We start from the raw sequence: 19,707 nt of genomic DNA, 5'->3' as shown, positions 1-19,707 counted from the left end.
CGGGCTTTGAAAACTGCTTTTCGGTGAACTGGCGGTTGTCTGGTTTACAGCTGCCGGCTCTGGACACAGCCTCATGTGCCGTCTCTCTCAGTCTTTCCTAACCTGTGCCTCAGGAGGATTGGAAAGTCTGACATCCTCTCAGAAATCTGGCTTCAGTAGGGAGAGTTGAGCTCTGGCCAGGTTACAAACGGTCGGCTCTGAAGGAGATGAGGGTGTTGGCACGGTCGCCGGGTACGTGCACATTCTAAGGGTGCCCTTCTGCCTGTGAGAGAGAAGCCAGGCTGAGAGTGAAAGACCTTCTGACTGGTGTGTTTGTGTTTGGGCTGGAAGGTCGTGGTGAATATGGAAAGCTGCCCCCTCCTGTGATGGTCTTTTGGGCCTGGGGTGAAGGAGGGTAAGTTCTGGGATCTGACTTTGTCTTGGAATTCGGGTGCCCACTTGCACATGTGTGCCTGTCATTGCACGGTTCTTTTGCCATCGTTCTTTAGTTGAGTTCACACAGCTGCCTCTCCAGAAAGATGGCATTCTAATTATAATTGCTCAGGAATCAATGAAGAATTAGTGGAATTTTGTCCTGCCTCAGCAGATGCAAGCGTACAGGCTCCTCCCTTTTCCTTTGCCCTGCTTGTAAAGAGAGTGAGCTTGAGTGTGGCGCTTCCAAGGCACTTTGACTCCCTCTGATGCCGTGATGCTCTTCTGTGTGGCCTGGTGATGGGCTTCTTGGATGAACGGCCTTCCCCACCCTCCTCTAGGCGATGGGGTGCAGGGGGCCTGCCTCCACGCCACTTGCTCTCTCTTCTAATTACGTCATCTCTTGTCTCTCCACCTTGTCTGTAATCACCAGCTAGTTAGCTGTTCCTTAAATATTTGCGAGATTATGTTTAACTCCTAGATGGTGATAACAGGAAAATGCCAACCTTCTCCTTTCTTCTTCCAGTACTTGATTCTTGGCGATCTCAACCCTCCACGTTTCTCCAGGAATAGGCATCGAAACTATTACAGAGTGGGGTGACACTGATTCTGATTATATGGAGTATGCCTTATTTTTCTTTTAATTCGTATTTCAGAAGTAATACATGTTCATTGTAGCAAAGTAAGAAAAAGCAGAGAAGCAAAAACAAGAAAATAAGGGGTGTTTCATAGCCATATTTTTTCCTATACGTGTGTTCTTGGTTTTGTTTTGTTTCCAAAACATACTGTGTATACACCAGTGTACCGTCTGGGCTGTTTCTCCACTTAACATTGTATTGTCTTTCCACGCTATCATATATTCTTGTGAGGTTTTGTTTTGTTTTGTTTTTTTGCCGTGTGTGGGCCTCTCACTCTTGTGGCCTCTCCCGTGGCGGAGCACAGGCTCCGGACGCGCAGGCTTAACGGCCACAGCTCACAGCCACCGGCCCCAGCCGCTCCACGGCATGTGGGATCTTCCCGGACCGGGGCACGAACCCGTGTCCCCTGCATCAGCAGGCGGACTCTCAACCACTGCGCCACCAGGGAAGCCCTCTTGTGAGTTTTTTTAATGGTAATATAATGGTCCATTGTTTAAGTCTATCTTAATTTATGTAATCAGTACCTAGTATTGAATATTTAATTATGGAATATTGAGTCGTCTGATGACCTGTTACACAGAATGCTGCAGTGAACGTTCTTTGTGGCTTAATTTTTGTACACATCCATGTCATTTTCCTTGGGCTAAATTACTATAAAACGTATGCAAATATTTAAAGCTTTTTATGTATACTGACAAGTCATCTTTTAGATAAGCTATCCAAAGCATTACTTCCATCCATCATAGTAACTCTTTGCCTTACCACACTTGTCGGGATTCCTGTGTGGGGTGTTTTGAGTTGGGAGAGGCTTTGCAGTCTGATTTGGGGGCACACTGCTGTATTACCAACCTTCTTCCATTGCTGCCTCCTCTGTAACTTTAGAAATAGATGTTCATGCTGAAAGCCTGAACTTCTCATGTGACACAGGTAGGTCCTACCCAGGTGTGTATCAACAGGGCAATGAATGAAGAGATTGTGGGTTTATCCATATACTGGAATACAACTCAGCAACATCAAGGAACACACTACTCATGCACACAGAGACGTGGGTGTCTACACTGAGCAAAAGAGGATCGACGAATAGAGATAGAGAGTGGATTAGTAGTTGTGGGTCCGGGAGGGCTGGGGAGACATGAGGAAGGACCACGGAAAGGTCCGGAGTTTGTTTTGGAAGTAATAATGAGTCCTAAAATGGCTTGTGTTGATGGTTGCACAACACTGTGAACAGACTAAAAACCATTGCATTGCACACTTTAAATGGCTGAATTTTGGGCTTCCTTGGTGGCGCAGTGGTTGAGAGTCCGCCTGCCGATGCAGGGGACGCGGGTTTGTGCCCCGGTCCGGGAGGATCCCACATGCCGCGGAGCGGCTGGGCCCGTGAGCCATGGCCGCTGAGCCTGTGCGTCCGGAGCCTGTGCTTCACAGCGTGAGAGGCCACAACAGTGAGAGGCCCACGTACAGGAAAAAAAAAAAAAAGGCTGAATTTTATGGCCTAAAGCTGTTCAGAAAAAGAAGATGGACACCAAAGAGTACATACTGTATGGTTCCACTTATTTCAAGTTCTAGGCAGAAGTGATCCAAGAAACAGAAGTGAAAAAGTGGTTGCGATGGGGCAGGTTGACTGGAGAGGGTGGTGGGAACGTTCTGTAGTTTTGAGTGATTCTCATATGGTGTATGCAATCACCAAAACTCATCACATTGGAGGAAGATGCATTCTAGTTGAAAAAACCAAGTAGGCCCTAATCACCTTTTTTTTTCCTATTTAAAAAAATATTTTCTAAAGTCATTTCTCTGCTGGGTAATATGCCCTAAACTTTCTGTCCATCGACAGAGATTTCCACCAGTCATTTCAGGATACCAGCTGCTGCCACACCCATGGCCAGCTCACCCTGGGAAACCACCTTCCCCAAGACCAGAGGTTTGATTGTTAGTAAGCAGCGTCCTGCACATCGTATAATGGCTTCAGAGAACTAAAGGGTAGTAGTTCTTCCTCCACAAACCGACTGGCAGTTGTTCTGCCAGGAGTTTGGTCTGTGTGATGAACTTAGTCATTCTGAGACAGTGGGGCTTGTCATTTCCCCCTTCCAAAAGGAAGTGCCTTTATGCACTTGAAGCTTTCGATGTGCTGTGCAGGTATTTTTGGAGGGTAGGAGACGTTTTGGGAAGCCAGGCAGATTACCTAAGTCAAATCATACTCGCACTTATGGTGAGTGAGGAATCTGTGGGCAGTGGAGGACAGACAGCTGACCCACCTGGTTGGGAACATTCACGGTGAGGAACCTTCCTCGTGTCTCACTGCTTTTCTCTTGTGTGGGATGTAGGAGCTTGTCAGACTTACCATCGAGAAGCAGGGGCATCCGTCTCCAACAAGCCCAGTGAAACCCAGTTCCCCAGCCTGCAAACCAGACGGGTGAGTGCTGACCAGACCCTCCAGTATCTGGGGTCACGGTTGATCTACACTTGAGAAAGAAGGGGAGCCAGGTCCGGAACCCACATCAGGCAGGCCCTGTGAGGCCCACATTCCCTTCTCAGTGAATTCTGGGTAAGAGCCTGCATTACTTTAAAGTGTGTGTAGCTCACACCCGTTCTGAAGAATTGCCTGGTCTCCAGGTTAATAGCGTGACCTTTTCTAAGGATAGTGTGTGATGTCAAAACCCACCTATACTTTTCTTGACCAGCTTCCTCCCATAATTAGAAAGAACTTTGAAGGGTTGGGTTTTAGGGGTTTGACTTGAGAGCATTTAACTTTATCAAGAAAGGAAACTGAGGGTAATGTGGACAGTTATAGGGCCTTGCAATAATTTCTACTACAAGCCCCTAGTAAAAATATAAAACCTACACTTGGAGCATTTTAGAACATCATCTAGTCCAGAGATTCCTCTTGCACATGAGGAAACTGAGGTGCAGAGGCAGGGGGACTTGGCCAAGCTTCTGCTGTTTGTGGGTGATCGAACCAGACTTGAAACCCCATCTCTGCCTTGGAGCCCAGGGCACAGTGTCAGCTCTGTGTCCAGGGCACCTCCGTCCCTGTCCCCCCATGACTTCCCTGCCCTGGTCACATCCTCATGCTCTCAGGACCTTCTCTGTGGCCTTCTGTAACCCCGAGTTCTCTTCAACTCTCCAGCCAGTCTGAGCTCCCCTTGACAGATCGAGAGATGGAGATTCTAAACAAGACGCCCGGCCTGTCGCAGTCGTCCGAGGGGCTCCCAGATTCCACGGATGAAGAGGTCGCGCCCCCCAAACCCCCCTTACCTGGCATTCGTGTGGTTGATAATAGGTAATGTTCTGTTTTTCTAGCACCCCCCTCTGTTTACGTCATCATTTCACGAATGGATGGGTAGGATGAGCCAAAAAGAAGACGGTGCCATTGGGGTCAGAACCTGCTCTTTAGGCACCTTGGCGGTTTGACCTCCCTCTGGAGGGGCGTCTCCAGAGGACGCGAGCCTGGCCCAGCCCTCCCTTGCCCCGCACCCTGAGAACTCCCAACCGCTTGCCTTTTAGCCTTAACCAAGCAAAAACTGGTACCATTTGTTACGAAAAGAAAAGCAAGAACTTTGGATACTAGTTTTTTGGCACTGATGGGATGGGAGTTGAAAGTGTGAAAAGCAGGTGTGAAGTGTCTGATAATGAAAGAACCCACCTCCCATACCCCAGTATCTGTTTAAAGCATTTTGTGGGGTGTCTGGTTTGATAGGGTTCCTTGCTCTGTTTCAGTCCTCCACCAGCATTGCCACCGAAGAAGAGACAGTCGGCTCCATCCCCTACCCGAGTGGCCGTCGTGGCCCCCATGAGTCGAGCCACCAGTGGCTCCAGTTTGCCTGTTGGAATTAATAGGCAGGTAATTAGCTCCATCTAGAAAGGCAGAGGAATGAATGCTTCAGGTCTGGGGATTTGGTTCCTGAAGCTGAGAGAAACCCAGTGGTCTTCAGTCCCTGGCGTTGGTCAGGAGGAGCTCTCCGCACTGGGGTGGAAGTTCCCTCACGGGGTGGGGAGGCCGAGACCGGCCCCAGGGCCTCCCTCGCACTGAGCTCTGAGCGCTGGCACAGGCCCTCTTTCTCAGGAGGCGCAGAAGTGGCGTTCACAGCCTACAGCAAAGACGGGCCTTTCCAGCAGGTTGCTGAGCCTGCCGGTATCTCCTTCTCCGAGTAAACGTACCGGCTCCCTCCCCTGGTCTCTGCCACCATTTCCCAGGAGTGACTTGGTTTGTTTTCGTTTTTGCCGGGAGGATTTTGACGTGGACTGTTACGCACAGAGACGACTGTCGGGCGGCAGCCACTCATATGGCGGCGAGTCGCCCCGCCTGTCCCCCTGCAGCAGCATAGGCAAGCTCAGCAAGTCGGATGAGCAGCTGTCGTCTCTGGACAGGGACAGCGGGCGGTGCTCCCGGAACACAAGCTGTGAGACTCTAGGTGAGCTGCCGGCGTCGCGGCCACCACTGCTGGCTCATCGTCTCTCCGGGGCTGTTTTGGGCTCAGACAGTGATGCCAGTCATTGGCTCTGTTGACCTTGGCCAAGTCACTCAAAATCCGAGCCTCAGTTTCCTCATCTGCAAAATGAGGATACCAGTGTCTGCCTCTGAAGGGGGTTGAAAGTTTAAATGGAGTAGCAGTGTGAAACCCCATGGGAGATACTGAAGTGGTAGCTGTTACTTCAGTTAGTCTGTCAGTGTGTCATTTGACTCCCTTTGCCAGAGTTCAGAGCCCTCTGTGCTCAGAGCTCCTGCCCACTTCTGACGGAGGGCGAAGGCAAGGGAGCTGGCCTCGGGCGGTGGGGCCCAGTGAGGGTCTGGCGTGCAGTTTGGCAGGAGGCCTACAGAGCACTGAGCTGTCCATGTCCCGCGAACTAGATACTTCACTTCTGAGAGTTTATCTTAAGAACATAATCAGAGATTTATGGCGAGATTTCTGTCCAGAGACATTAATCCCAGCATTATTAAGAGTAATGATGATAAACTGGAAAGAATCTACTACTCAGTGATAGGAAATCAGGAGACTTATGATACATCCATTTGGTGGAATAATACATAGCTGTATTAAAAACCAATTATGATATAGTGATCAGCGGACAAAATCCAAGACCACTTATATAGTGTTTTCTCAGAGTTTAAAAAGGAAAAGAAATCCAAGGGAAAAAAGACTTTTAAGGAAATATATCCAGTGGTAAGCAGAGATTATAGTTAGATTATGGGATTGTGGGTGATTTTTATTTTCTCAATAGGGTTTTTTGGCCACCTTTTCTACAGTGGTCATGCATTTTTCTTTTTTTAAGTAAGAAACTTTTAAAAATCCAGGAAAGTACAAAGAATTGGATAGCAAACAGTCAAATTCCCATCTGGTTTTACTTTTATAAGCAGGAGAAAAATGAAAAATATAAAGTAAAGTGAGAGTCTTTGCGGATGAGATGGGAGATGTGTTTTGGTCACTCTAATGAGCAGCGCTGGGTCAGGGAAGAAGCGTGGGAGCTTTTCTTTCTGTGGGGGCTGGTGGCTCACAGTATGTTTCTCCTGTTGTGAACGCAGATCATTACGACCCTGACTACGAATTCCTCCAGCAAGACCTCTCTAACGCAGACCAGATACCTCAGCAAGTGGCCTGTAACCTCAGCCCGTTGCCAGAGTCCTTGGGGGAGTCTGGGTCTCCGTTTCTCGGCCATCCTTTCCAGTTGCCTCAGGGCAGCTGTCCCCAGCCAGAGGGGCCCTCGGCCCCAGGGCAGCAGATGGATGTGCCGCCTGCTCTTCCCGAGAAGAAGCGCAGGAGCGCGGCCTCCCAGACGGGGGACAGCTCTGGCTGCAGGGCGTCCTACGAGCGGCATCCCTCGCAGTACGACAACATCTCCGAGGAGGACCTGCAGAACCCAGCCTCGGTCCAGTCCGTCCCCTTCACGCCCTTTGCTGCTATTCTTCCCTTTCAGCAAGGAGGTTCCTCAGCCTCTGTTGAATTTGTGGGTGATTTCACTGTTCCTGAATCAACGGGTGACCCAGAAAAACCTCCTCCTCTACCAGAGAAGAAAAACAAACACAGTAAGCTTTTGTTGAGCTATTGTCGGGAAGCACCTTTTGTAACCTAAAATAGTGTTTTATTGAAACATTAGATCAGAATCAAACCAGTGGCCTCGTAATTTCATAAAAGGTAGAACCACAGGTATGTGGACACTTACAGGAGCCTTGCGTTGTCAGTACTGGGGATCATTTTTAAAGCCTGATAAGCTGACATCTCCTTTTGGTCTCGACAGAACCTCAGGTCTGGTCTCCACAGAGTATTTGGCCTCTTGTAGATGGCAGTCAGTTGACCTTCTGGCCCGAACACGTGGTGACAGAGAGAAACAAATATCACGGCATTGCTTCTGGGTAAAGCAGAACAGACATTTGAATTAAAATAGCCCTGATCGCACCCACGGGGGTTTTCTAAGGCTCCCTGAAATGCAGGGGGCTGTTTAGAGAGAACCCTGGTACCGCTCTGTGTTCTGTTTGCAGACGCTGAAATGTCACGTCACCACTTGGAATCTGAGATTTGCTTGGTTGGAGTTGCTGAGGACACTTCTTGGACCAGATGATCTGATATATGATGTTATTAGGGCCCAGGGGTAGAGCTGAAATTTCGGATTTTTGTATTTTGAATATTTTCCAAGGTCCTAAGTAGAGTTCTGCAGGGATTTGCTTTTCTGCTGGCTCCCCGACTGCTCTGTGTTGCCTGTCTCTCTGCCCCGCCCTCTCCCCACGTCACCGGCACGGCTCTGCCTCATCTTCCTTGGGCAGACTGGCTGTCAGTGTTTCAATATGTGTGTGGCCACATCAGCCCACAGCCCCAGGATTCCCTGGCCTCAGTGGAAACATCCGGCAGATGACTTCTGTGACCTGGAAGTTGAGTATCCATTCCAGATTCCCAAGTGAGAGCGTCTGACTGGCCCTGCCGAGAGCGGCCCATTCTCAGAAGGGGAGACCTGGCCTTAGTTACCGCACTGGGTGTCGCCCAGCTTGTATAATGGCCTCGGTGGTATGGTCCCCCAGCTGGAGGGAGAGCTGGCTCTGTAGGGCTAATGATGATGTTCCCGTCTGTCACGTAAGTTCACTCACTAGAAACCAGGCCGCTAGTAGAGGGAGCTGCAGGCGGCAACGCCAGGAACGTCTCCTTCTGCGCCTGTCTACACGCACAGGTGTCTAAAGAGCCATTGCCTCTCCCCTCCACCCACCTGGCCTGACTGAGCAGCGTGCCCTTGAGGGCTCGCACCCTTGCCTGTCCTTTCCTAGGAATCTTCTGGACCCAGACCAAGAACAGGCTTGCATCTGTGCAAACCACAGCAGACTTGTGGTGCCGCCTGGCTGGGGAGCCAGGAGCCTCGCCCTCTGAGCTCTTAGACCAGGTGTGGGCAGCCGGCTTCAGGCAGAGAAGAAAAGGAAAGGGGGAGGCGTCCGTTGTTGCCTTTTGAATAGCCTCAAGTCTCCTGTGGCTGAAAATATTTCCTATTAATTTAGGCATCCATTTCTAGGCTCTATGTCATCTGTAAATGTCTGTAGCTCTTGTGCCTGCAAACCTTTAAAATCTACCGAGCGCTTCCGGTGTGGCACCCTTGACATACTCTGACATACTCTGTCGTATTCGTCCTTACCAACCTCCTGGCTGGCCGGGTGTCATTAGCCCCCTTTTTATAGCTGAAGAAACTGGAGCTCAAAGGAACTGAGCCTCTGCCCAAGATCAGATCAGCAAGGAAGTGGGTGGCAGATGTGGGTTTCTGAGCAGTGTTTTCCTAGCTCAGCTCACTGCCTCCCAGGCTGAGGAGGAAGGCCTCCCCCCACTTCCCTGAGCCCTGTGCCCGCTTACAGTAGGAACCCCTGCGCAGCTGGTGGTCTCCTCGGTGCCCTGTGAAAGGACCCCTGACTTGAGGCTCCCTGAGGCTTAGTCCTAGTCTCAAGTCTGCTCTTCACTTCCCGAGAGGACCCTTGAAGAGTTCCAATCTGCAGCCCCGCAGAAAACTCCTCACAGAGTTGCTCTGAAGGAAAGGAGGAGGTAATCATCACCTTTATACTTGGCTAGCGCTGGACAGAGCTTGTGCACGCGCAGCCTCGGCGTCAGAGAGCATCCCCGTCCTGTGGGTTGCTCCGAGGGTCCCCGGCCCTGGGAGCCCCTTGTGCCAGACAAGCTTCCTCATCGCTGTCTGCCCATAGCCCCAGGTGCCCACTGGGCCTTCCCAGTGATGCCGGCGGCTGTAGTCTCTGGGCCCTTGTGCTGGGCTACCTTTGAAGTGGACTGGTCCTCCTTGATTCTAGAAGGTGGCGACCATCGCTGCTGCTTCTCTGTGCTTGGTTAGCAGCTCTCTACAAGGACCTCAGCATCAAGGAGTTCATGGCGCTCCTGAAAAGATCGCAGCCTTGCTGAAGCTTTCGGTTTGGGTCAGGCAGAGGCGGTTGCATTCAGGCTCCTTAGGGAGAAATTCGTGGGCATTTGGGGTCATCTTCATGGTTTGCATCTTGCCCTGGAACCCAGTGGTATTGCTTGTGCAGTGTTAGCGAAAAGGCGATGTGGGGTTCCAGGGGGACTGCAAGCTGCGCTTCTCTTTGAGAAGCACTGGTTTTATGGGGGAAACCACCTTTTACAGCCAAGCTCCACTCTGTGCTTTCTGGAGCTGAGATGTTCTTACTGATTCCTTTAAATAAAGAAGGTAACTTCGAACCCCTCTTTCAGTGAAGGGTGCTAGAAAGACGTATTTGGAGAAAGGCATTTCCTGTTTACCTTGACCCCCATTGAGGTACAGAGAAGAAAAAGACCATCTCCCTACCTTCACAGCTGCCTTCCCCAGCAAAGTATCTCTGTCCTTTCATTTCTGACTGGTTTAGGTCTCCAGTTAAGCCCAACTTTCTGGTTATTTGAAAATACGAAGTTAAGCCCTGCAAACTTGTTCTTGCCATGGTGTCTTAGTGTCTGAACTTTGGCTTCACCTAGCAGGTGCCCGCATCCCTTCACCTCCCTCTTAGTTCGTGCGCGGTAACTCTGTAAATAAGTTAGTACTTATTTCTGACGCAGGTATTGAGGGGCGCAACGGTGCCTTTCCCTCCAAACACGCGTCTGTATAGAGGATGCCCTAACACCCAGGAGCTTCCTCCGCTACCTAGAGAAGGGGAAGGGCGGAGCAGTTCCGGCCTGCCTTGACCTCGACTTTGCGACAGGGAGTGGAAAGTGCGAGATCCCATCCACAGAGGCAGACTGGGGTTGGAGAAAGGGCTTCTGCTCCAGTCCAGCCTCACAGCTACGGACACCAGATGACGGCTCTGTCAGGTCCAGACTGTCACTTCTCCCAGAACCCTCTGGAGTCTTCAGAAAGGCCTGGCTCAGAAGATGGGCTTGGATCACTAGCCTCCAAAAGTCAGAAATAAAGTATACGCTGATGCCCTCACGGGAGGGCTGAGGGCTTCACACCTGCCGCGGAGCCGCTGCCTGCGGCCAAAGGCTCCGTCGGTGGCGCCACAGTGCCGGTGAGGGAGCCTGCCCGCTGTGCGGGCCCCGCAGGTGCAGGCAGCTGCGCCGTGAGGCCGCGGCTCCGCGACAGATGGCCGCAGTGGCAAGGGCTAGGGCTGCTTTTTTTTTTTTTAGCATCTTTATTGGAGTATACTTGCTTTACAATGGTGTGTTAATTTCTGCTTTATAACAAAGTGAATCAGCTATGCATGTATCCCCATATCCCCTTCTCCTCGCGTCTCCCTCCCACCCTCCCTATCCCACCCCTCTAGGTGGTCACAGAGCACCGGGGCTAGGGCTTCTTAAAGGGCTTGTAGAGAGGAGGATCCTTATGTTTCAATGTGAGCACTTCTTTTCTCACTGTTCGTCCCTCTGTACAGAGGATGTTCCATAGAACCTCTGGGCTTGGAGGGGGAGAACTGAGCTTAGTGACTGTTATTTCTCGCCTACCCAGCGGGTGCTCTGCAAGACCCGCCCCCGGGGCTGCAGCCTGGTTCAGCAAGTCACTGAGCAGGGACAGATGCGGGGAGGACGTGCGTTCTCTTCATTCGTTCATTCTGTAAATATGTGTGGACGCCTGCTATGTGTTAGGCACCGCTGATACAGCAGCGGACAGGACGGACAAGGTCCCTGCCCTCCTGCAGCTTCAGCTCTTGAGTGAGAGGCAGTAAGTCCTGTTGCACCTGCTTCGGAGATTCTTCCTGAACCAAACCACTCACCCCCACCCCCACCTCCACCGCGGCCTTTCACCTGAGCAAGACAGCCGCCCAGAACCGTCTTCCCAAGATGAAGCAGCTCCGGGCACACCCGGGGTGGGGGTGGGGGGCTTCTGTGGGTTCCCGCCAACTCAGCATCAAGCCCACTTCCTTACCCCGTTCACACAGCCCCATGCAACCTCCTGGGTCATCCCTCTCCCCTCACCAGCTGTGCTCTGCCAACCGGACCCTCGCCCTGGCTGTGGACCTCTGCCTGGCCGGGAAGCCTCTTCCACCCGTCCTCACCCTTATTCTAGAGAAGCACCCCCATCGCCACCCCATTTCACTGTCCTCCATGGGACACGCATACCGCACCTCGGCCTGTTTTCTGTCTCCCTGGGGAGGGTGTGAGCACCACGCAGGCGAAGGATTCGCTTTGCTGGCCCCTGTGTAGTCCCAGCACCTGGGTCAGGGCCCAACACATAGTAGGTGCTCAGAAAAATCAGACGAAGGAGAAAAGCCCAGCTAGCTCGTGATGCGCAGTGGGAAGGCCTCCGACGGAAGGGAACGCGGGGCTGAGGAGGGGCTGCTGGGGCAGAGCCAGCGGTGAGAGGCCTCCACGGAAGTCAGGGAACCTGAGCCCGAGGCCCAAAGGAGGGAGAGAGTCGGGCCTGGCAGCGTAGCAGCAGGGTTGCGGGAAGAGCAACTGGAACAGCGCTGTGGAAAGCCCCGAGCATGGTCCGGGAACTGAGAGAGCCAGAGGAGCGGGCAGCGTGCACTGGGCACCCGCTGTGCCCTGAGCCCTGCGCACGGCCCACAACCACGGCCCTGGGGAGGCTGGAAAGCCCCGAGGGCTTCTCAGCACGGAGTGGAGTGCCCCCTACGCCTTTCTAAAAACAGACTCTATTCCCTAGAGCGGTTCTAGGTTCCCAGGGACGTTGAGCGGAAAGTACAGGGAGTTCCCATAGATCCTTGCCCTCCCTCCCCGCACACACGGCTCCCCACCACCACCCCCGCCCCCCGTCACCACCTCCACCGTGACCCCCCGTGACACGCCATGATCGCCGAGTCAGGGTTCACATCGCCTTGACACGGGTGTCCGCGTGGTAGTGTCGTACAGAGTGGGCTCTCCGGGCCCTCACCCTGGCCGCTGTGAGAGGGTAGGGTGGGGATCTGTGCACGGCGGTCTCCAGCCCAGTGCCCCCCTGTGTCCGCAGTGCTGGCCTACATGCAGCTGCTCGAGGACTACTCGGAGCCGCAGCCCGCCATGTTCTACCGGACGCCGCAGAAGGAGCACATCTACCAGCAGAAGAACAAGCTCCTCATGGAGGTGTATGGCTTCAGCGACTCTTTCAGCGCCGGGGATGCCCCGCAGGAGCTCGCCCCGCCCCCCGCCCTGCCCCCCAAGCAGCGGCAGCTGGTAAGCGGCCCCTCCCGGGTGCCCCTCGCTGTTCCACCCCCAGCAACCAGTCTCTCATCCTGACGAGTCTCTAGGAACTGGGATGGTCCTGGGGCAGGTTTCGGCACCTCTCCTTCGGAGCCAGGGCTCTGGGCCGTGCTCTCGTGCCCTCGCTGCGGTCTGTCTCCTGCTGCACCATCTCCCCACCCTGGGGGGTGGCACCTTTCTTTTCCAGAGCAGCCCCTGCAGCTGGGGCTGGCTTGTACTCAGAATGTTTGCTTTCTCTGTTGACGGTCCTTTTTCTCTCTTCTTTGGCTCCAATATAGACCTCCCAGAAAGGAGGGACTCAATCAGAGCACAGGGCACGGTCTGTGTAGGGCCATCTGTGGACTTGATTTACATAATGGGCCTCACTCTGCCCAGTGGTTTAACACCCCGCCCTGGCCGGGGATGGCCCAGTGAGAACCAGCTCTATTGAAGCAGGATGACTTTGCACAGAGCCGCTTTGTGTTTCAGGCATGGCGCACCGTTCGTCCTTCAAAAACCCCTCCTGTGTAAGGACTCCGTGTAGGTGGCACAGAGGCAGGCTGTCCAGCCGTGGGCAGGCTGTGAAGCTCTGGGACCAGACGAGGGGCACGGCGGGTGCGCCTCTCAACCCTTTTCTCTTTGCCACCAGTTTACTAACTGAGTGGGCTCTGGTCAGGGTGTGGAATCCAAATGTCCCATCCAGCCGTGTTCTCCAGGAGAGGAGACCCGACTTTATCAGAGCTGCATGTGCTGTCTTGCTCTTACGCTGGTCAATCTGGTAGTGATTTAACCAGCGAGGGGCCCAGCGTGGCTGGCCAGGCCGCCTTTTATCCATTGCGAGAGGACGTGAGGTACTGCCCCGACTTTTCTGGGAGGCAGCTGCCGACCGGACGACAAAGGTCCCTGGGTGACTCCTCGAAACTGTCTGGGCCTCAGCAGTGCTGTGATCGGGCCTCGAGCATGCCTGGCCCCAGGCATCCCCGAGCCTGCCTACACTCAGCGGGCTCTGGGGCTGGCCCCGCAGAGCCACAGCCAGCCTCTTGGGGGACAGCCTGGTCTAGTAGAGGAAAGGCCAGGCTCGGGCTGGGAGTCGTGGGTCGCAGCTCTGCCACTAGCTAGCTGTGTTTCAGCAGTTGTGCTCAGGGTCTTAGTTTTTCACCTGTCCTGCTCACCCCACAGACACCTGAACATGCCCGAATAGGAACAGAAATTGAAAATTGATTCTAGGATTTCAAGAAGAAATTGTCACCACAGAAATATAAATGCCTGCCCCCGGGACCTCTGACCTAAAATGTTTGTTGGACAGCTGGGCCAGTTAGGTTGAAATGTGAAGTTCTCTCATCCCCTCCTGCCGGAGTGCACGCGTGCCTGTCGGCCGGCCTTGGGCATCTTCTCTGTACCGTGTAGCCCATAGGCGTCAGAGCACTGGGGAGAGATCCCTAAGGAGCGCACGCGAGTCCCAGCCCGCGTGAGAGAGCTGTCAGATGGCCTCACCTGTGGCAGGGCGGCGGTGAGGGCAGCTCTGGGGAGAGGCCTGCCGGGGGCCCGGGAGGTGGGCCTCCGCCCTGAGTGAGCACCGGGGCTTTCGTATGGTGTCGCACGATTCTCCCCACGGCCCCTGGCACCCCCATTTTAAGTAAACTGAGGCTGAGAGAGCTGGCGAGACTGACTCAAAGCCCACTGCCAGAAGTGGAAGATTTGGGAGCCGCGCCCAGCTCTGACTGAAGCCTGGGCACACTTGTGCCATGGCCTGTGCCGGCTGCTTGGCATCCCTTCTCCAGGGCAGACGCAAGAAGTGTGACCCCATTTTTCCAGACAGAAGTGAGAGTGCTGGTTACACCTGCTGGCCCGCGTGCGCCGAGGGAGGCTGGTTCTAAGTGCTTTCCGTGCATACCGCCCAGCACCGTGTTCCCCACATCCTACAGATGACAACCTGGGGCACAGAGAGCTTTGAGTAATGCCCAGGGCCAGGCAGGTCATGAATGGCGGGGCTCAGATTAAACCCAGGCAGCCTGGCTCCCCCTCTGCACTCTGCCGGAGCACAGCCACCCCACAGAGGGGGGTCTGGGGCCCGAAATAAGCGGAAGAGCAGGGACTCACCCAGAGGAGTCTGTGTGGCTCCTCCCACCTTACCGCCACTTCCAGCGGACCCAGAAGTGAAGAGGGCGCCCACTCACCCAGGTCACCTTTGGCAGGCATCCTTAACCCCTGAGCTGGGCCGGGAAGCCATCCCTCTCCAGAATGTCCCAGCAGAGTCGGGTAGCAGCCTGTTTAGCCTTTATGTGTACATGCCTGACTGTTCTCTGCTTTTCTCCCTCCTTCCCTGTCTTCTCTCTCCTTCCTCTGTCCAGCAGGCCTCCTATGCTGCTTCTTCCTTCTCCTCTGTCTCCTACTGTGTCCAGCAAACTAAAGTGGCCTTCACTCCCGAGGACGGCAGTGCCACTCAGGGCATCAGTGTGTCCGTCTCTAACTCCTTTCTCAGCCGGCACGGCAACTTACCTGTGCCCTCGGTGAGTCGCTCCCTGCTGCTCGCTACTGGGAAACTGGTGAGCGAGATCTTTCCCTTGTCGCTCCTGCCTCCCGACGTGTGTGCTGCTGCCCATCGCCGGCTCTGTCTCTCCGCAGGCCCCTGCACTAGATGGGAAAGGGTATGCGTGGTTGGCTGGCTGTGGCCCAAAGGACTGTGTGAGCCGGTGGGGCGGGGATCATTAGCGGCCACGCTTGGAACGTCATCACCCAGGCATAAACTGGCAGGGATGTCTTGGCCTTTTTATTCCATTCTCACACTGGGCCTTGGGTCAGCCCTGTAGTGTTCTGTGTTTAAAAAGGAATAGTCCTCACGTAGGAAGCAAAGCCCCAGAGAGCAGGTTATACCCAGCATGACGGAGTTTGAGTTTGAGAGCTGTATCAGTTAGCTTTTGCTAACTCTTGCTACGTAACATACCACCCCAAAACTTTGTGGCTTAAAGCAACAGTAACTGTTTGTCATTGCCTAGGACACAGCTTAGTAGTGTGGCTGTGCTGACACAATTAATCTGTTCCAATGAAACTCCGGATGTCAGGGGAAAGAACTTGGCAAGGGGGCACATTTGGGCTCCACTTAAAATCGGTTTATCCTCCCCAGGCCTCAATTTCTGTCCCTTGGGATTGTACTTTTCCTTGCCTCTTACAGCAGTTCGTGAATGGGAGGATTAAGTAAAATCACAGGAGACTTCCAGGCACACAGTAAGCCTAGAAAGTTTATTACTATTGCGCTTTCTCTTAGAGGTCTGGACTCTGGTCTTGGCTCTGCTCTGATTCTGTACAGGAGAGCTTGGGCAAGTGGCTTAACCTGCTTGCACTTCCCTTTCCCTCTATGAATGACAAGGTTGACCTGGTGACTTTTGGAGACCTCTCCAAGCTTGGGTTCCCAGTGTGGTCTTGTCCAGTTTCCGTATTTGGGAGCCATCCAGCGCCCGGTTTAAGCTGCGCCTGCCCGTTGTGAGGCCCTTGGGGCGCAGTCCTCCCTTCAGTGTGCTAGGGCCTAGCTTTTTAGAGCCGGCACCAACCATACGTGCTGTAGAAAGGCTAAACACCACTCGCCCCACCCCCAGCCCTGCCCTGGTGCACAGACGCCCTCTGTTTCCTCAGCACGCACCTCTGGCAAGCTCCTTTCACAAATCTTGCTAAACTTGGCTTGTAGACAATCCCAGCTCTTGACAGTTTTCCCCCCCTCTGTGAACAGAAAGTAAGTGTGAGTTTTCCTAAGGGTGTCTACAATATCCCTTTTGAGTAGTTTGGGGTAGAAGACTGTCAATGCATTGGACTGTTTACTACGGAATTAAAGAAAATTTGAGGGCATTTTAATTAAGTTTGGGTATGAGTACGTCATGGTTTTCAGCCCTGGCACGTAGGGGAGTCTTACGGCATCTTGCAGCAGAAATGTTGTGTTCTCAGCGGCAGCTCCACAAAAGAGCCTGAGGGGAGTGAGCTAAGAAAGGTGCTTTATTTCACTTAAAGGAAAGTCCCTCCAGGCCTCAAGAGCTGTTAGTAATGGCCTAAATGTATGCAACACTTGACATTTGAAATGCTGAAACCCCGGAGAAATGATTTAGTGTAATACCAGCGTATTCTTCGCATATTCTCTGCTACGTTCTAAGATGAGCCCCAGACAGAAGGGCTTTGACATGCTCTCAGAGCAGCCCTTTATTCCCGAATGTCCCTGGGCCTGTGTCGTCAGTCCAGCATGGAATTCCCAAGGGCCGCCTCATAGGAATACAGCAGGTGCCAGATCTGAAGACACCGCACACAGTTCTTGGTCCAGTGACCTGTTACTTCTGCCGTGTAACAGGAAGATCGAAAACCTTGCCAAGGGAATTGTAGAGCAGTACACCTGCATTGCTCAATGTAAAATGAAGTAGGTGCTGAAAAAGCATTCTTGTTCCCTCTTCCCAGGATCCCAGGATAAGTTTAATTCAATAAGCACGGAGCCTCTCCTAGTGCGGGTGAGGCAGCAAGAAGGATCCAGAGCGAGTAGGATGGCCCCATCATCCTTGAGAAGCCCTTGCAATTGAGTAGGCAGAATAAGTTGGGCATAAAAGAGACTCCAGCCCGGGCAGAGTGTGAGTAACAGCGTGAGAGTCGCAGATGGTCTGTGGAGCCAGGACAGTGCCAGGCGGCGCTTCGTGGGGAAGGGGCGCTTGAGTGGTGGTGTGAAGGACAGTTAGGATTTCAGGGAGATAAAGGTCAGGGAAGTCTAGTCAAAGTTGTTCCACACCGAGGGCCCTCCCTGAAGATGAGGCCGGGAAGGCCTGGCATACATTCTGGAAGGAAGATTGTCTCAAGTATAAGCACGCAGGACTGAGGTCCTGGGTGAGTGGGCTGGAGGGTAGTGACAGTAGCCAGCCCTTCCACGTGTCCTGCCCCTTACCCCAGACCAGCTGCTCCCCGAGCTGCCTTGTGGGTGCGGCCCTCCGGGTCTCAGGCCAGTCTTGAGCTCTTTCCCCACTTGTGTGCCAGACACGTTCCTGCTCCCGTTCCTGCCTGGCGCCCACCCTCCTCTTCGCGGTCTCCAGCTGGGTCTGCTTAGCCCCCCCGTCCACAGACTCCCTGTCCTTCCCGCCACGCGCTGTGATCCTAGGAGACACGCAGCCGGACTGACGTGTGGTGTCCAGGGTATTAAGACCAGTTTGATAGGAGAAGGCGTTCAGGGAAACGATGAGTGACCGTGAGACCAGAATGACGTGGAGAGCTAGGCGCAGCCTCCCCCGGGCTGGGAGGCCGACGCCCTCGTTCCTGTTCTGATTGTGCTGGGCCTTGCAATGGGCCTGCCCCTCGGTGACACTGGTAAGGGTTTGAGTGGCGGGCCCTCCTAGAAACAGCTCTCAGACGTGGTGCTGGCATCTGCTCCTGTCCCTGGATTCTCCTCCATCACTTGTACCCCCTGGGCTGCCTGCCCTGTTCTCACTGCGGCCCAGCCCGTGCTGGCTGCCCGCCTTCCACCTCCACCCGCTTCTCGTCCCTCCAGCACCAGCCCTTCCCCCCCCCACCCTGAAGTCCCACGTGCCGTTTCCTCACCATCTCCCTCCTCTGGCTTACGTTTTCTGTCATTCTGAACCCTAGTGGTGCCAATCTTGAAAGTTTTGGGTTGGGTCCATATTCACCTTACCTTTGACCAAGGTGTTACTGAGAGTCTGTCAGTAACCGTTGGGGTTGCCAGTGCCCTCCAGGTATTGCAACGGCGACATTAGAAAGCTCCGCCGTCTCCTGAACTATTTTCTGGTACATCCTTTCTTTGCCAACCGATATTTACTATCACCAAGAGATCTATCTGGATGCTAGGAATCTGCTGAAATACTTTCTTTACCATCTTGGCTTCCGAAATGATTCTGGAGAAGTAAAACTACTAGAAGACCCAGGTTTTAAGAAGAACTTCGGAAATACCCGTAATAACTGTCATCTGTTTTTAAAAATCTTTTGGGTAACAGAGTCAAGGGTGTGTCATGTTGAGGACTTCAGTTTAAAGGGGGGAGATGTGTGGAGCTGCTGACAGTGACTCTCTGAGGGCTGGGCGCAGGCTCTCGTGCCGCAGCACGCGTGTCCTTCAGGGCCCAGCCGGGGGAGACTCGCTCTGTCCGGCCCCCTCCTCGACCTCCCGTCACAGGCATCCCGGAGACCGGGGCACTCTGACAGGTCTGGAGGCCAGACGGGGAAGGGGGAGGAGGCGGGAAAGAAGAGACGACGGAGCCGGGTGAGAAAGGGATTGTGGGCCGGAGTCACGAGCGGGCCGGCCGCTCAGCACGTCACAGCACAGCGTGTGCCCTCCTGCTGGGAAAAATGTGTTCCTGCCTCCCGTGCCTGCCTCTTGTTTCTTCCTGCTGCCACCTTCTCCTTATGGCTTCCTGCCCTGCTTAGAGAGAACTCACTCTGAGAGAAGAGGGCGTGTCTGTGGGCAGCACTGGGGCCCAGGGACGGGCAGGTGTGTCCCCGAGCTGACCTCTCCTGGGGGCCGTTGTGCCGTCGGCCTGCCCGACTCTGTGGGCTTTCCTGGAGAGCAGCCCCGGTGCCATCAGCATCGGGCAAGCCAGGGCCATGATGCCGCCCGCCAGAGAGTCTCTGCGGGCGCCTCTGCGGCTCGCTGCGGCCCAGGCAACCCGGGGGCCACTCAGGTGCCCGGAAGCCGTGGACTCTCAGGCTCTGCCCCATTTTGGGGGGCCTCACCACGGAGCGTAGTGGGCAGGTGCTGGTGTCTCCTCGCTAGACTCTGGGCCCCCTGGGATTAGGGATCCACCCCCGCCACACGCCTGCCTCGCGGGATGGGCCAAAGCCCTCGGCCCCCCGTCCCGGTGATTTCTGTGCGTGTTCCCCCATCCACTGAGTTGACCAGGTGAGAACTGAGCTCATCGTGTCCCCCCAGCCCCACGTACGCGCCTCGTTTTCACGGGACACGTGCACACCCAGTCACCAAGCCCTGTGGCCCGTCCCGTTGCCCACCCCACGCTGGTCCTTCTCTCCACCCCATCGCCGCCCCCGGTGTGGCCACCGTGGCCTCCTTTCCAGCCTTGCCGCCACAGCCGGCCGCCCTCCTTCCCCGCAAAGCAGCACAGGCA

At 54.2% G+C, this 19,707-nt stretch overlaps 1 protein-coding gene across 7 annotated transcripts in view; it reads left to right on the top strand.

The window, feature by feature from the left end:
• RAPGEF1 (Rap guanine nucleotide exchange factor 1) overlaps positions 1-19,707 on the top strand; it is a 232,168-nt gene that overhangs the window by 180,640 nt on the left and 31,821 nt on the right. For 6 of the 7 annotated variants that reach the window (XM_033858921.2, XM_033858918.1, XM_033858916.1 and 3 more), the window contains 6 exons: positions 3,371-3,459; positions 4,174-4,326; positions 4,764-4,887; positions 5,275-5,458; positions 6,568-7,068; positions 12,411-12,613. In XM_033858921.2, the coding sequence (XP_033714812.1) occupies positions 3,371-3,459; positions 4,174-4,326; positions 4,764-4,887; positions 5,275-5,458; positions 6,568-7,068; positions 12,411-12,613 (1,254 nt within the window). Of the gene's footprint in view, positions 1-3,370; positions 3,460-4,173; positions 4,327-4,763; positions 4,888-5,274; positions 5,459-6,567; positions 7,069-12,410; positions 12,614-14,970; positions 15,130-19,707 lie in introns of all 7 variants that reach the window. The other variant, XM_073805667.1, reaches the window with a different exon arrangement.

The sequence above is a fragment of the Tursiops truncatus genome, chromosome 6, assembly GCF_011762595.2.
Source record: "Tursiops truncatus isolate mTurTru1 chromosome 6, mTurTru1.mat.Y, whole genome shotgun sequence".
Lineage (NCBI taxonomy): Eukaryota > Metazoa > Chordata > Mammalia > Artiodactyla > Delphinidae > Tursiops > Tursiops truncatus.
Note: the sequence above shows the minus strand (reverse complement) of the source record. Positions and strands in the feature narration are given on the sequence as shown.